This window comes from Hippocampus guttulatus, chromosome 15, assembly GCF_054856545.1.
Source record: "Hippocampus guttulatus isolate MCC_2025c chromosome 15, RoL_Hgut_1.0, whole genome shotgun sequence".
NCBI classification, from domain to species: Eukaryota; Metazoa; Chordata; class Actinopteri; order Syngnathiformes; family Syngnathidae; genus Hippocampus; species Hippocampus guttulatus.
This window is the reverse complement of record NC_141275.1, coordinates 3295871-3312549: the sequence shown is the minus strand read 5'-3', so window position 1 is coordinate 3312549 and position 16679 is coordinate 3295871. Positions and strand designations below refer to the sequence as shown.

The 16679-nt window shown below is 42.2% G+C and overlaps 1 protein-coding gene across 1 annotated transcript; it reads right to left on the bottom strand.

Moving 5' to 3' along the window:
• Positions 1–1340: 1340 nt before the first annotated feature.
• Positions 1341–14278, bottom strand: msantd2 (Myb/SANT DNA binding domain containing 2). The gene is made up of 4 exons (XM_086131856.1): positions 13839–14278; positions 9182–9437; positions 9039–9102; positions 1341–4818 (listed from the first exon to the last, which is right to left on the bottom strand). The coding sequence occupies exons 1-4, from the start codon at positions 14265–14267 to the stop codon at positions 3912–3914; spliced, it is 1656 nt and encodes a 551-aa protein (XP_085987982.1). The 5' UTR covers positions 14268–14278; the 3' UTR covers positions 1341–3911.
• Between the last annotated feature and the right edge of the window lie 2401 nt (positions 14279–16679).

Genomic DNA, 16679 nt, shown 5'->3' with positions numbered 1-16679 from the left:
TGTCATATGATGCAATGTTAGGAAGAATCCCAACTACAATGCTGGACTTTTTGTGATTAATCAAGTTCACCGTAATGGCAGGTGTGTACTGACTACTATTTACCATGAATTTGAAATTTGGTCAACAACCTAAAAAAAAATATGATACGTAAATATTCAGACCTTTTGCACAATGCTTTGCGGATGCCCCCTTGGCAGTTATTACAGACTCAAGTCTTTTCAGTAGGATGCCACAAGCCTGGCACACCTACCTTTGACAGTTTTAACAATTCCTCGGTGCAGCACCCCCAAAGCACCACCAGGTTGGGTCGGCAGCATCGATGCACAACCACTTTCCGATCTCTGCAGAAAATTGAATTTAAGTCTGTGCTCTGGCTGGGCCACCAAAGAACAGTTCCAAGTTGTCCTGAAGTCGCTCCTTTTATATCTTAGATGTGTGATTTGACAAGCCTACTCAGTTCTCAAATGTTTATTGAGTGTTGTTAAAAGAAAAGGTGCTGAAACACAGTCGTAAACATGACCCTGTCCGAGCTTTTTTTTTTTTTTTTTTGAACAAGTTGCAGCCATAAAATTCCAATCGAATGATTGTTTGGTAAAAAACGATAAAGTCTATCAGTTGTATAATTAAATATCTTGTCTTTGGAGTGTATTCAATTAACTCATTCACTCCCAAAGACGTTTTTAAACGTCTTTTCAGACTTGGTCTAGAATTGGCTGGTACTGAATGAGTTAAAGGGACGGTGTGTTGACTTTTCAATTCCTTGTTTACTCCTTTCAAAAACATGCAAAGCAATGTTATATCACATCAACGTAATTTATTTTATGTAATTGTAGGTGAAGTAAGCGCCAATTGTATGACGTAGTACGCGCCTCTCCGACAGGAAGCTGCCATTGTTTCGCCTCCGTCCTTCAGCCATGGATACCCGAAGGAGACAAACTTAGCGACAGTCGTACCTCAACATCATCCCTACAACAGCATGTGTAACATTTGCGATGTACCAACTTCGTCACTTGAGGGGAATACTAGAAGTCGTTTGTGATGACATTTGGATTGCACCTCTGCTGAAAGAGATTGTTAGACTTGCGAAGTATGGTCTCTCTGAGACACTGTAGTTCACCTCTAGACTGTACACACTGTGCCCTTAAAAACATGTTGAACATGATTTATAAATTATTGAACTGTATTCTGTTTTTATTTAAGTTTAACACAACGTGCCAATTTCATTGGAATTGGGTTTCTACGACAAGTGGACTCATTTTCCAATGTACTGAATACCCACTGTAGGTACAGACGCCAATCAAGGCTACTGTTTTCACAATTATGCACATTGTATGGCAAATGAATGTCAGTGCCTCATTTATTGTTTATAACAATGACAGCGACCTTCACATGACAACAATAAAGAACAAGGCATTAGCCAGAAAATTAAAAACATTGTTGACTGGTACTGAAGACCAAAACTGTTAAAGTTTTCAAAAGCTGGAGTGCATATATACTGAATATATATTTATATTTATTTCTATAAATTAATTTCAATATCAGGTAGATTTCATATCTACACTCTATATACAGTAGATTTATTTGTACGCAGATAAGAGAATAAACGTTTATTTTTCCCCCCCTTTCTTTGAATCTACTCTCCAGACTCGCTGGCACATTGCACATAAATTCAGTAATTATTTACGCAAAGGCTATATGGCCTAAAGTTGAATTTTCAGGTTTTGTAGTCACCCACTACGAAAACAGCTTACACTGCATGACATCCATTCATTTTTTTCGTGACTATTCCGATCAGGGTCATTGATGAGCTGAATGGTAAGCGGGGTCCAAACTAGCCCATGCAGTGATCTCCAACCACAGGTCCACAGACCAGTATGGTACTATGCCGTACTGACATTTTTAATTTAAAATGAATTTTTTTTTTGAGGGGGCGTGGGGGGGATTAGCGGTTGATTAGAACCCCACAACCCCTAACCCAACTGCAAACCCCCACCCAACCCCGTCGGCCTTCAAGGGATGGTTGCAAGTCTGTGAAATATTAGTTGGTATTAGTTGGCTCATGAACTAGTCTGTGGCGGAAAATATGTTGGAAACCACCACCCTAGCCCCCAACCTTTTTGTTTTTTTCTTACTGACGAATAGCCTATGGTCAAGGCCATCAGTCACTCTCACAGAAAACAAATTAACCACTGTTCACACACAAGTAAAAATATTCAATTCACCAAGCTTGCATGTTTTTTTTTTTTTTGAATGTGGGAGGATACCGGACTACCACAAGAATACTATGCAACCATAAGAAGAATCCCACACTAACTCCACACAGATTGGCCGCAGCCAAGATTTGAACCTGGAACATCTGAGACATACAGCACTACATTGTATACATCTTAGTATAATGCAGTGCAGCACATTACCATTGTATACTGTATATCTATATAGATGGAAACACACACACACACAATTGGGGAGATTTGGCTTTCAGGTGAAATTTATGTGACCTTCTCTGAGCTTTTGAATGCACGTCCAACTCTTAAATGTTTTTGTATAAGTTGTTTTTCTCTCACGAGGAGCTTAACTGCAAAATTCACAACAGGTGGTTGATCCTTGAATCAACCAATAAATGTCCTGGTTCAACTAGAGCTGATGTTTAAACAGTCGTCCTCATGATGCTGTTCACATTTTGACATCATGAGACCAAGACGACACCTAACAATTGATCAAAAGCACTTTGCCATTGTGATGCTTGAAACAGGACGCTCTCAGAGAGAAGTGGCCACTGAGCTTAGAGTGTCACAGAGTGTCATTGCAACAGAGACACCGAGAGACCGGAAGAGAGCTTATGGTGGCGGCGGTTTTCTAGTGTGGCCAGGTGTGTCCAGTCGGTACAGAACTACCCTATATTTTGTGATTGGTTCAGTGACAAGCCCATACTACTTGAATAACATTTTTCATCCAGTGATTGTGTGACCTGAACAACACGGGCCAAATTTCATCTTCATGAAAAACAATGCTCCAGCTCATTGAGGTGATATCATTGGCGAACGGATGTTGGAGACTGGTTTTCCTCAAATGGAATCCTATTGAAAATGTGTGAGATCAGCTGTCTCGCTGTGTAGAGGCTCAAAACTCTGCTCCCAAGAACCTCAATGACCTGAGGGCTGCCCTTCAAGAGTGGGATGCCATGCCTCAGCAGACAATAACTCAACTTGTGAACAGCATTCGACGTGATCAAGCTGTGATTGATGCTAAAGGGCACATGGTAAGTCATTGAGACGTTGGCATTTTTTTGTTTAGTGTACCCACCATTGTTATTAACTTTTGTTTAAAAGAATTGAACGAGGAAATCTGTCCGACTTTCCCGAAATGATATCACTGTAGCGTCAACGTTTTACATTTACCATAAATTTCACCTGAAAGCCAAATATCCCAAACGTTTTGTGAGTAGTCTCACACACACACCATTTAATTATGCTATAAGTATACTGTATCTATTGAGCACTCAAAGTTGCTGCCTGCATCCATGTTGTGGTTTCAATATGGTTTTAATTAAGGCCCCATAGTTCATTAGTCCGTCTTAAGGTAGCTTTAGCAATAGTCATCTGTCATCTGCTATGGTCCCCGTTTTACCTCACTGCTAATTCTACTGAGGTAGACTGATGCAAATTTAAGAAGCCATCTTCCTAAACCCCCACCCCACACATTAATTGTGACACAACAAGGAACACACCTTCTGAAAAAGAAGTAAGAGCCGCAGATTTTTAAATGTTCAAATTTCAAAAGACAAAACATTTTAAGCACAGAGTGTGGATTATCAAATTTAGTTTTAAGGCCCAATCACAACCGAACGAGTCATCTTTGCTTGGTGCAGCATCCACTCATTTCTCAACAAATGTGTCCAAAACGTGGGAGATTAAAATGGTCCATTGTTGTTGTACTTCAAAGAATAACCAATAGCAGTTTCCAGGCACTCCACTAAGGAACCGGCAGAAAGGAAGTCCAGATCCACCTCTATAAATTTGATGTAAATGGATAAACACCGAGCTAAGCCTCGACCGCCCACATCATCATTTAAGACGCAACTGCGGCAGTTCTGTTGCAAAAAATGAGTGACCGGGGAGGGCTCACTTTGGAAGTAGTGTTTTGCGGAAATCTGAAAATTCTGTAAAAGACACTGTTGAATTGTCCTATCTTCAGCAATACCAAGGTAGCAGTAAGTGACTTTAGTCCCAGTGATGTCACTATTCCCTGCCCCGTCTCCATCAATCTGATTTGGTGCCCAATTGTCTGACTCACAGTGAGCTAAGCTACAGTTCTGAATATCACTTTGGGGAGACGTCCGACCTGATGCCACCGCCTCATAACCGATAGCGTAGAGTCCATATGTCTTGGGGATATCCCCAGGTAGGAGGTAGTGGGATGTGGACATGCTCGACCCTGCTTCCCTCAACAGGGAAACTGGGAGCCAGTCCACCTCCATGTGCAGCTCGAGGCAGCGCGCCTCACTGATGGTAATGTCCAGAAACTTGTAGTAGACATTTTTCCAGTTCATCTTCTGAACCTTGGTCATAATGGTTTTGCCCTCAGGCTTCTCTGGATTGAAGAATTCACGAAGCCTCTTTCCCAGTGGTACCTGTGAACTTATCTCGGCATAATGGTAACGTACATCTTCTCGCCAACGAGTGTCATAGCCAACGCCGAAGATGGCAAGCTTGTTCGAGAGGTGCAGGCGTGAAAACTCGGTCCAAGTCTGAAAGTGTTCCCATTTGAGCTGCACCGACTCTAGGATACGGATCAGCGTCTGCATCATATCCTTTTTTCTGCAAAAAAGAAAAAAAAAATCCAAGCTGAGACCTGTGGCCATTGTCATTTCCATGTTTGTCTTAATAATCACCAGATGGTCAAGATGGTCTGTTAATGTAAATATTGCGTATATTTGTAATCCCGGACCGGAGGCTCAATGGAGAGATTTTTTTTTCTCGAAATCATAGCATCTAAAATAAAAGGCAACTGTTTTGAATCAATCCAATCTTTATCTTTTTTTCTTCTTCATTTAAAATACAAATTACCAAACCATTATTTTAAGTTCAGTTCATCATAATTTTTTGTTCTACACGGAGGGAAAGATCTGAGGTGACTTGAACGAACGAATGGAAATAAAGAAACACATCAGACTCTGTTTGGAGTGTGATGTAGTTTGTTCGATTTGAGTTGCCGTTTTGTTAAACGGTGAAGAAAAAACAACTTCCGCTGGAAGTACGGACTTAGTCATGGCAACTTGCCTTCGTTTACCTTCCGTTCAATGTTAGGCAAGCCACCTCTCTGTCCATTATTAAAAAAAGAGGCCACATCATCATTCATTCTTGACACCTTTGGCACCACCTAGTGGCATGATACAGATAGATTGGGTCAAAAACCACGACCATGCAGTATGGGTTCGATGTACTGTAACTGACCATTACACCTGTATTATTTCTGTTGATGGTTGATGTGGATTATATTTTTACACATGTCGACAAAATTGTTGCAACTTCTGTGTTACAAAAAGAAAAATAACATTAAAAGAAATAATAAATATAAATGTGACAAAAATTAAGCAATGAAAATCAGATATTGATGTGGATCAACAGAATTATTAAAACAAACAACAAAAACCCTCCTAGAACAGGCCTGGGCAAAATTGTTGGTACCCCTATGAAAAGATTGAGAATAATTGGGCCAAAGGGGTGCCTTCTAATTAGCATCACACGTGTCTTCAAAAGTCAGTCGGCTACACTGAACATGGACCATAGAATTCGAAGGAGGGAGTTGTCTCAGAAGATTAGAAAGAAAGGCTACAAGGCCACGTTCAAGCAGGTCAATGTTCCTGTGACGACAGTTGCACATATTATTCAGCAATTTGAGATCCACGGGACTGTAATCAACCTCCCTGGATGTGGCTGCTGGAGGAAAACTGAAGAGAAATTAAAGGTCAACTTCAAGGTCAAGGTACATTCAGTGTCAGATAGCACCATCTGTCATTATTTGAGCCAAAATGGACTTCACGGGAGATGGCCAAGGGTGACCACTTTTGGAAATAAATCCTAAAAGAAATTGCCGTACTGCATGTTCATTAGCCGAAAAGCTTCTGGGGGAATGTCCTATGGACTGATGAGACAAGACACATCAACTCTATGTTAACTGACACAAAAATGAAGCACTGCAAGAAAAAAAAAAGAACACTGTCCCTACTATGAAACATGGAGGAGTATGTCAATTCTGTTATATTCTGGAGCTGCTTTGTTGCATCTGCTACAGGGTGTCTCGACTCTACAGGATTCATTGAATTCTCAACACTAGAAAGGTATTCAAGAGAGAAATGTGCTGTGTCGTGTCAGATTGGCCTTAGTCACAGATTTTGCAAGTAATGATCCAAAGCACAGCAAAAACACTCAAGAATGGCTAAGATCTAAGCATCGGACAAGTATAGCCTGATATGAACCCTGATTTAAATCCTATTGAACATCTGTGAAATTAGCTGAAACATGCGACCTTCAAATCTGAGACAATTGAAACAGTTTCTTCATGAAGAGTGGGCGAAGAGATCTACTGAGAGACACAGAAGGCTTCTTGAACGTTATAAAAATGGTTTGAATGCAGTATTTGCCTCAGAAGGTTACGAAACAAAATATTAAGTGAAGGGTACACATCAATTTTGCCCTCCATAATTAAAAAATAATAATAATTGTGATGAACCACAATCAAAAGCAAAATCTGAATTTCAACAGCTAATTTTCATTAAAGGGTTTTTATTACTGTTATTATTTGTATGATTCCTTCTTTTATTATTCTGATTATTTTTCTTTCATTACCTGAGGGGGACCAACAATTTTATCCACATACTGTATGTATCAGCAGTTTTTGTGCATTATTTTCTCCTCTCGCTAATCTACATCTCACAGCAACCGGTTGAGGTTCTGTTTCATGTTTCTTCCAGTTTGAGGGTTGTTTTTTTTTGTTGTTGTTTTTTTTACTTGTCAAGTCAAGTCAAGTCAACTGTATTTATAGAGCACTTTCAAACAGCCTTCATATTGTTTACGTGCTTGCTCATGATTGGTTCAGTTATTTTTCTTTGGATAAAGTGGGGTTGTGAACCTCTTCCATATGAAAAGGGTACCTGGAATTGACATACAAATTCTCTTGCTGCCATCATACGCTCCTGTCGGCTGAAAAATCATTATGCGTTTGCATACCTACATCAAACAATTCGTTCATTGCCAATTTAGTTCCAGTTTTAGCCATAACCCTTTTCAATCAGCTATTAGTTCCTTGTGTTGATATGTTTTGGGATTTTCGATTATAGCTGAGTGAAATAAAATAAATTGAAAACTGAAATAACTTGTTCATTGCAAACTGATTTGTTGAGACCAACTTCTGGTTGTGTCAGGCAGACGTTCTGGGTTTTGATTGATTGAGTCCATGTAACTTTGGTACGTTCCTCATGCTTCACATAAGATGAGCACAACAGCCCTGCACTTCTCTCTTTGTTGTTCTCTTTGTTTGATGTAGCTTCACTTCCAGCCAGGCTTTGTGTGTGCGTGTAGTATAATGTCAAATGAATGGCGGGCACAAAACACGTTTAACATCAAAAGTGAGGATAATTCTGCTCGACCTTTTTTTTAACCTACCGGGATATGATTAAAAACAAAAGAATACAGTGTACCATTGATGAAATCAATGCATGACTATCCATCCATTCATCTCAAAATGGCGCCGCGTGAGTGGCTGCCTTTCCAGCAGCTCCTATATTTTGTTGTTCTACTTCTTCCTTTCGTAACTTTGCTGCTGTGAATCTGGAATTTCTCCATTGCGAGACTAATAAAGGGTTTCTTATCTTATCTTATCCACCCATCCATAGGGGTGTTCACACGGCAGCTTTTACTCCGGTGCAGCACCGGGGCTACACCCATAGAGCGTTCACACGTACAAAGTTACACCGGTGTAGACCCTGAAAACAGTTTGAACTGTCGCAAATTTAACCCTGCTCAAAGAGGTGGTTTAAAATTTTACGGGGCAGCACCGATATAAAATTGGACGTGTGAACACTACGGGGGAGACTCGCTACGACGCGTGAGAAGAGTTGATTACATACGGGTATTGAATGCATTGCTTTCGTGCTCTGTTGTACTTCCGTCATCTTTCCTTTCTCTCTCTCATCCTTTTATGGTGTCTGATAGACCGCAGCGTTGATTTGTCTGGAGATGTATAAACCATGGTTTTTCGATATGTCACAAACAAGGCGAAGAATAGGGAGTGCACTTTACGCATGCGCATGTTTTACTTCCGTATTATTATATATATCGCATTGCACGGCCGCAGAAACTGACGTGTGAACGCAAGTGGGGCTGCACCTCCAGGTTAACACGCTTCTCTTTAGTAAGCAGCTTTTCACGTGTGAACGCTCCACAAAATTAACACCTGTGTAAGATATATTGCAACAAAATACGTCGGTGCAGCACCGATGCAAATGTGTGCCGTGTGAACACCCCTCATTTTGAATCCGCTTATCCTCACAAGGAGCCTATTCCAGCTGTCTTCGGGCAGTAGGTGGGTTCAACCTTGAACTGGTTGCCAGTCAATTTCAGGGGCACAAAAAGAGGAACAACCATTCGTGCTCTCGGTCACACCTAGGGACAATTTAGAGTGCATGTTTTTGGAGTGTGGGAGGAAACCGGAGCACCCGGAGAAAAGCCACACAGGCACAGGGAGAACATGTAAACTCCACACAGGAAGGCCGGAGCCGGAATTTAACCCTGCACCTCTGCACTGTGATGCGGACGTGCTAACCAGTCGACCACCCTGCCACCCAAAGAACATCTTATTGTAAAGAAAATGTTTGCCTTGACTTCCCCCTTTATACAGCTCTGATATATTTTCCAAAGTCACAGAGAACACTGCAGAAGGATCACAGACACGGCTTTGGAGCTGTGGGTTGCCTCTCCCTGTCCTACATCATTCACAACAACAAAAAAAACCCACTGAAATAATCAATTTGCCTTACTGGATTTGCTCTGAGAGCTCTGCTTGAATCTGAAGAGCTCTGCTTTTCGGCATATGTATTTCTTCTGCAGAAAAAACAAAATACACCCAAGTTGAAATTCACTATTATTCCATTCTCATGTCCCAACCTGGCCAAATACTTACCAGCGTCCATGTCTCCCTCCTGGAAGGCTGAATCAAGTACCTGGTTGCACCAGTCCTCCTGTGAGAAGTCTTCCAAGGTACTGCCATCAGACTCCATCTCCTGGTAAAGCCCACTGCTGTTGATCAGCACTGGCGCACAGGTCTGGGAATCCCAGCCTCCCTGACCAAACACCTTCTCCAGTTGCTCAATAGTGTAGCTGCTCTTCCTCTTGCCAATGCCATGCTCCTTCACACGGCTGTAGCAACGGCGAAGTGTCTGTATGAGGTAGGAGAAATCTTTTATTTAGTAGAGTACGGTAATTCCTTAGAGATTGGGAACGGGCCCTGGCATAAATATCGGGAAACATTTCAGGAACTATCGAACTGATTTTTCTCAAGTAGTCAATCACGAATAAGCAGAAAAACACTTCACATTAATTTGTCACATTGATATCCTATACACCAGGCACAGCCTGTGAACATCATTCATACCGTATTTTCCACACTCTAAGGCGCTTCGAAGTACAAGGCGCACCTTCTAAGAATGGCCAATTTTAAAACGGTTTTCATATATAGGGCGCACCACATTATAAGGCACATAGAATAGACGCTACAATGGTGGCTGTGGTTGCATTATGCATCCACCAGATGGAGCTACATTTACTGTACTACATCCAAGAAACCAGAATATTGATCCATTTATGAGATGCAACGGATTATAAGGCACACTGTCAGCTTTTGAGAGAATTGAACGCTTTTAGGTGTGGCTTATCGTGTGGAAAATACAGTAATTTAGAAATGACCACAGGGAACTGAATAGTATGATTGTTACTGATAGACAGGTAAGTATTCTCTTGTAAGGGATCATATTTGTGTTGTCCAATCTTTCCTTATAACAAAATATCCTTATGTGGGAAACTACTATGGAACATGTCCTTTATGAACATGCAAGTATGTTCACAAAACACATGTGTAATAACACAAGCAATAAAATGCTAAAATACATGGTCCAAAAACTGTTTATAACACAAAAACTGCAGCATGCAGTACGGGTATATTGAGAAAATACAGTATAACAAGACGCATCACAAAAGTAGGACTATTTGCTAAGAAATGAGACGAGTAACAGACCTCGTGGTTTTTCTTTCCACGCGCTCACTGTCTCTAATTTGACCTCCCCTCGTTCACCATACAAGACAGCGTTGCTCAGCTGATGTCGTGCAACGAATTTATGAAGCCAGCCACGGGACGCTTTGAAGTCCTCGATGCCCAGAGTTAGCGCAATGGAACTCGCCTTCTCTCTAATTAGCGGTCCAGTTACCGGAAGGTTTTTCAGCTCGACAACAGGTACAGCATCCCAGGAAATGTTCGTTTATTCGACTGTCCGTCAAACCACAAGCAATTTACTCTGAGTAGCTAATCGGATGCATTCCACTCTCTCTTCCACGGTCATTACTGTTCCTCTTCGTTTGGATGGCACGATCTACAGGACGTAAATGTAAATGAATGACATAGAAACTCGCTCGCGATTCCAGTAAAATTCATGCCAATAGAGTCACTTACACGTCGCCGTTTTGGATCCAATGAGAGTAAATAGAGGCGCGGACAGAGTTATTCCGTAGTGTCAAGCCGGACTTGCTTGAGTTTGCGCTACTGCGGGCTTCCGGATGGCTTCCGGAACTTCCGTTGTTATGAATCGATCGTTAATATAATATCGTAGTCGAAACTTTAATGCATAGGTTTTTATTCCGGGTGAGAGGATTTCCGTTTGACACAAGTCCATAGGTGTAATACTTACTGTATTGGATGTGGAAAAGTGAAACCTTAAAACTGAACATGACTTTTGATAGTATTTGGCCATCTTCCGCTCCTACTGCAGTAAAAAATGTAAGGGTCCGCGTTACATTAAATAAAGATGCTTTCTTGGATATCCTTTATTCTGCCACTCCGCTGGCCTCACTTGGCTTCCATTACCGACTGTTCTCTCAACAAATCCACACATTCCTACATACCGGCTTGGGCTCGGGCAAGTGATGAAGGACAAGCATACTTTAAATTTTGAAATACAACAAAAAGATTCCTGACAAACACATCCAGCCCAACTACGTTGCCAACACGGGCGAGGTGCCGCTCACTTTCAACATCCCGGTGAACCACACTGTAGAGAAGAAGGGGACCGGCACTCATTGGGGCATGTGAGGTCGGCTTTTATAGTTATGCTTGGTGGCCGAGGTAATGGACAGAAACGGCCGAAGTGAAGTTGCGAGTGGCGTCGGAACGATGGCGAACACAGTTTTACAAAGAGGCAGCACCAGATGAGTTCCGCCTCAATTTTTGAATGGATTCTGGATGCTTGTGCTAACTGATCTGCTTGCACTGTTATTCGAGCTTACGCAAAAGTTGGCATAATATCTGAGGAGCCGCACGGCAGACGAGACTGACTCTGACCATGATGCAAGGAAACCTGGCGTGTTTGATTGTGAACTTAACTAGCTGTTCATTTCAGATACAGAAGATTAGAACTTGGATGGATTTACGAATGAGGATTGATCATAAAAATATTGTGAGTACATTGTTAAATACATCACTAAAGTACAACCGAACTCACTTTTGCTCCCGCTGCCTTTTCGAAAATATAAATAAACATGCATGCATGCTACTGTATTTTTTAAGCTAGTGTAAGTTTTACCATACCTGCATCTAATAATACAATGTCTCTTGTGCATCTGTTATATACAGAAATAGCAGCCGAAAGTGACACTACACCTTTTAATATGGTGCTCCGTATGGTCTTGAAAATGGGGTTATAGGTCGATTTACAGACACATTTTTGGGGTTTACAGTTTGCCAGGTCCCTTGTGATGTTTCTCCGACCCACCATAATGGCTCATATTTTCTGTACCTTCCAGCACTAATTTCATGAATTACAAATGCTTCCAAACTGTGAAATATGTGTTCCTATATGGCAGCGGTCCCCAACCGTCGGTCCGCTGGGCATTTGGTCCCAGGCCGCACAGAAACAACTTGCCTTAATTCCGTTTTATTTATTTTGGAATACGAAAGATGTTTTATTTTGAAAAATTACCGGATTCTCCGTTACATCTGTCTGTGTCACGCTTGACTCACGTCAAGCCACGCTTCTCCGTCACGTGACCGATTACGCTAAAAACAAAACGCTGGAGATCGCAAATGACGGCGGCCTTAAAAGTACGTTTGAGACAACTGGATTAAAGTTATGGCTGAATACTCTGAGATCGCCACAATTGCACTGTTGCTATTTCTGAAATCCTACCTGTGTGAGGTGGGGGGTTGCTGCAGAAACGGCGACTAAAACAAAATTACAAAGTAGACTGGACATAAACCACACACTTGAGGTGTCATTGTCTCCTATTACCCCGAGATGGGACCGTCTGGTTGCAGAAAATCAAGCTGTGGTGAGTCGTCATTTTCATGCACTTTGAATTTGCGTTGTATCGTATTTTGAAGGCATTAAACATTACCATAGCGATCAGAGTGTTGCGGCCAGATTAGACACTCCTTGTGTTTATTATTATATTTCGAAAACACCACAGTTTTCATGCACATCTTAAATGCCGGTCCCTGAAAATATTGTCTGACATAAACCGGTCCGTGGGGCAAAAAAGGTTGAGGACCCCTGATATATGGTGTGTTTGTTTATTCTCAAATCTTAATTTTTATTCATTTTTTATTTGCATGGGACATATAAAAGTTCAGTACAGTAATAATGGTCATTAGTTTTGCCTTATTTGCTGTATTTCATCACATTCATGTTCCTTTACGATTGTATAGCATATGACTACTAAAATGAGGCTTTTAGATAAATTTCTGTTGAAAATGTGATATTTAATATTCATTGTAGGTGTCAGATTATAATGATTTTTTGTGACAGTGACATTTACCTGTTGTTTTGTCTAGTCAGTGACTCGTGAAAGGGACTAGTGAAAGGAATTAGCGCATCAGAAAAAAAAATTACCATTGTTGTTATATCTGTTTCTAAGTTTAGAAAGCTTTCTATTGATAATTGTCTTTGAAAATGGGATACAACGAAGTAAGTTACAAGGAATTTTGAAAGTACTTAACAAGGGTCAAACATAATCTCAACCCCCATTGACTGCATTGTTTCTGCTTTCAAACAGTCATAACTTCCTTTTATTAGTCACAGGAACATTATATTTCTATCACTGGAATCGTCTTTAAAATATCTGTCTAAGAATGCTGGTTTCACGTCAACAAATTATTAATCTTTGATATTTTACAACCATACCTACTTTTTAAAATCAATTTGCATGTTAAAATTTTACATAAATTATGCCCAGCATCCCGTTACCATTTGATGCCATGAGCATTCACAAAACATGGCCTCACGCTTCACACGACCAAACTACGACTGCGGTTGAGAAGCCCAAAATGATCATTCAAGCCATTTACCCCGTTTGTTTACTAGTGGCGCAACCCGGAAGTGCGTGTGACGTCATTTTGAAACAGTCAACACAGTGAATCAAAGTCAAAAGAAGGACCGGGTCGTATCTAATTACCAGTCTGTTACAGCCTGTCACGATTTTACGTTAACTGAATATTAAAACACTATCACTAGACAAAAGCAATGTGTGAACGCACGGGTATTTTGATGGATGAGTGTCTCCTTTATGATGTGTACCTTCATCCTCTCCCGGCACTGAGACGGGGTCCTCTCGTAGCCCAACTCCGACAAGGCTCTGGACACCCGCTCGTACATGGCAGGGCCCGGGGCTTTACCAGTAAACATGGTGCCCGCGACTTCCAACTGCTGCATCTTGGCCTCCGTCAGCCTCTCGTTTCCCCACACCGCGATGAGGGCGTTCGTTTCGGAAGGGGTCCACGACATACCCCGACAAGCAGTGTAGTTGTTGGAGGATGAGGCCGCCGTCCGTGCAGCGGCCCCGGAGCCCACGTTCAACGGCGAGAAGCGGTTGGGTGTGGAGGGACCGGAGTGGTACTGGTTACTGTCACTCAAATCCTCCGACTCTGGGGATGGCACCTCGGTTTTCGGTATCTTTAACGGCCTCGATAGTTCTGGTGATTGTTCTGCGTTGCCAGACGCCGCCATGTTCACTCTGTTGCTATGGTTGGTGGGAGGGACGACAACGCTGAGGCATGGACAAAAATGCGGTGCGGAGTCATGGATGATGCGACAAAAGGAATCCGAAGCGTTGAAATCGCACTAAAAAACGATATCATTTTGGAAATTCGATCCGCGGAAAATGCTTCGTTTGGTTTAATTTCGAATCAGGTTTTTTATTTCACAGGAATTTGAAATTGAAGAGGTTTATTTATGTTTGAAGCATGGAAAATGTGTTTCAGTTTAGGGCAGGGGTGTCCAAAGTCGGTCCTCAAGGCCCGCCGTCCTGCCTGTTTTCCATATCTCCCAAGAGCAACACACCTGATTCAAATAATCAAGAACGTACAAATGCTGCTTCAGAGCTGGCTGTTGAGCTGACCATCTGAAGCAGGTGTGTTGCAGCCAGGAGAGCTGGAAAACAGGCAGGGCAGTGGCCCTCCAGGCCCGTAGCTGGACATGCCTGGTTTAGGGTGTAAAATTGTGAAATGTACTTGACCACGTGTGTCAAAGTCAAGGCCCAGGGGCCAGATCCGGCCCACCGCATCATTTCATGTGGCCCGCGAAAGCAAATCATATGTGTCAATTTCCTTGGCCCTTGCTTGAATATGTACAGAAATCTCAAATTGTCATATATAATAAATGACTGTGACATTTTGCAATAACTTTGTGACCCGGTTTAAACTCACTTGAACAATAATTGAACACATACTTGACTGATTTCAAAACTAGTGAGCCATTGTTTTTTGTTTTTGTAAGTAATAATACTTTTAACAACAACAACAAATAAGTAATAGTATGATTTGATGATTAAACATTCTTCTTGCTTGGCTCTCGACGAAGGCGGACGCTTTTGCTTTCTGCGCTGTCCCCCACCCCACCCCACCCCCACCCTTCCCTGCTCGCCACTCAGTCCTTGTGCTGTCTTTTGTCTGACTTTTCCTAGCCTCCTGTCGTATTTTCATCCTAAAAACAAACATGGAATTGGTTGGCTGGTCTCTCGATGCCATCGACAACATTTTCTCGATGAGAAGAGCAGGCAGTGGGGAGCCTACTTGCCCCTCGGGGACTTTTGCTGCTGGGTACACCCTAGATCCTTGGAGGAAGCGGAGAATGGTGTGCCTGTCAACACTGTCCGTTGAGGATTTGGACGACATCTACATTTTCGGCCTTCCGATAACAGGTATGCTGCTGTTTGGTGTGAGCAGTTTCCTGCTCTATCGAAAATTCAACCGACGGGAGCGGCTCTATTGGACGAGGCTGCCGGTCTAAGGATGGCATAACGCGGATGTCCAACACTCAGACTCAGACTGTGCTCAACCACAAACTGTTGCGGGTTTGGAGCGTCACAGCAGGATGGACAACAACTTGGAGAAAACTGGAATCCGTGTTCAATTACTGACTGAAATCATGGATTTGGCTGATCGACGCCACTAAAGAGACATAAGCCACGGACTCAAGGCTGTCTTAAATTCTTGGGCAGCCTGCTACCAAAACAACATCTGCTATCTCGACCTTCCCCTGATGAAAATATGCACGGAAGCTAGTCCCCCACCATCACACCCTCCCTCATACATTCCCTTGATTCACCGTCTTCATTGTTTATGTCTTGTGACCTGTTGTAACTGTCATATGCTTGTGCAGGAGTTTTTTTTGCCTCACTCAAATTATCCTCAAAATGAGGGGAGTTCGAGCGTGGGTTTTTTTCTCCCTCTCTCCCTCCCCTGTGGTTTCTTTCTGATCTTCGGGTTGAGTGAACGCTGGCGCGTTTTGGCTGCCGCTGCTCAACCCGTATTGTTTTGTGTTTTTTGTTATTGTAAAGTGTCCTTGGGTGTCTTGAAAGGCGCTTATAAATAAAATGTATTATTATTATTATTTATTCGGTTTCACTGCCGTAACGACCCTCCGAGGGAAGACATAATTCCAAATTGACAAAAATGAGTTTGACACCGCTGGACTTGACGAGGTGGCAAGGAGTGGCGGCTGCCACCCTTAGCAAATGCTGTGACCCCCAGTTGCCACCCCAGGCTGTTGGCAATGAATCTATCAATACTCAATGCAAAAAGTTCTTTGTCTTAATCGTGTGTATATAAGGTGTGTTTAAAATTTACTCTCACTCTGACCAACCTCTCCTTTCAAGAAAAAAATTGTCGCGTCCTACGGCACTATATTAGATCACTGGCAGATCCCTGGGTCAAGTGGTGCATTATGGGTAAGGGATATCGTTGGCTACCAGGTTTAAATGGAGGTCACTGTAGAAAGCTTTGAATTGGGCCATTTTAACTCGGTGCAGCGTCTGCTGTGATGCGGACTTTGTATCGGTCTGTCGTGGTAAAGAAGGAGCTGAGCCAAAGAGTGAAGCTCTCAATTTACCGGTCGATCAACGTTCCAACCCTCATCAAT

What these genes read in the sequence shown, in the direction of transcription:
- msantd2 (XM_086131856.1), bottom strand. Translation starts at nt 14,267, where the DNA reads ATGGCGGCGTCTGGCAACGCAGAACAATCACCAGAACTATCGAGGCCG. An exon ending in AGTGCCGGGAGAGGATGAAG is followed by an intron (nt 9,438 to 13,838) that starts GTACACATCATA and finishes TACCTCATACAG; the next exon opens with ACACTTCGCCGTTGCTACAG. An exon ending in GGAGGGAGACATGGACGCTG is followed by an intron (nt 9,103 to 9,181) that starts GTAAGTATTTGG and finishes TTTTTTCTGCAG; the next exon opens with AAGAAATACATATGCCGAAA.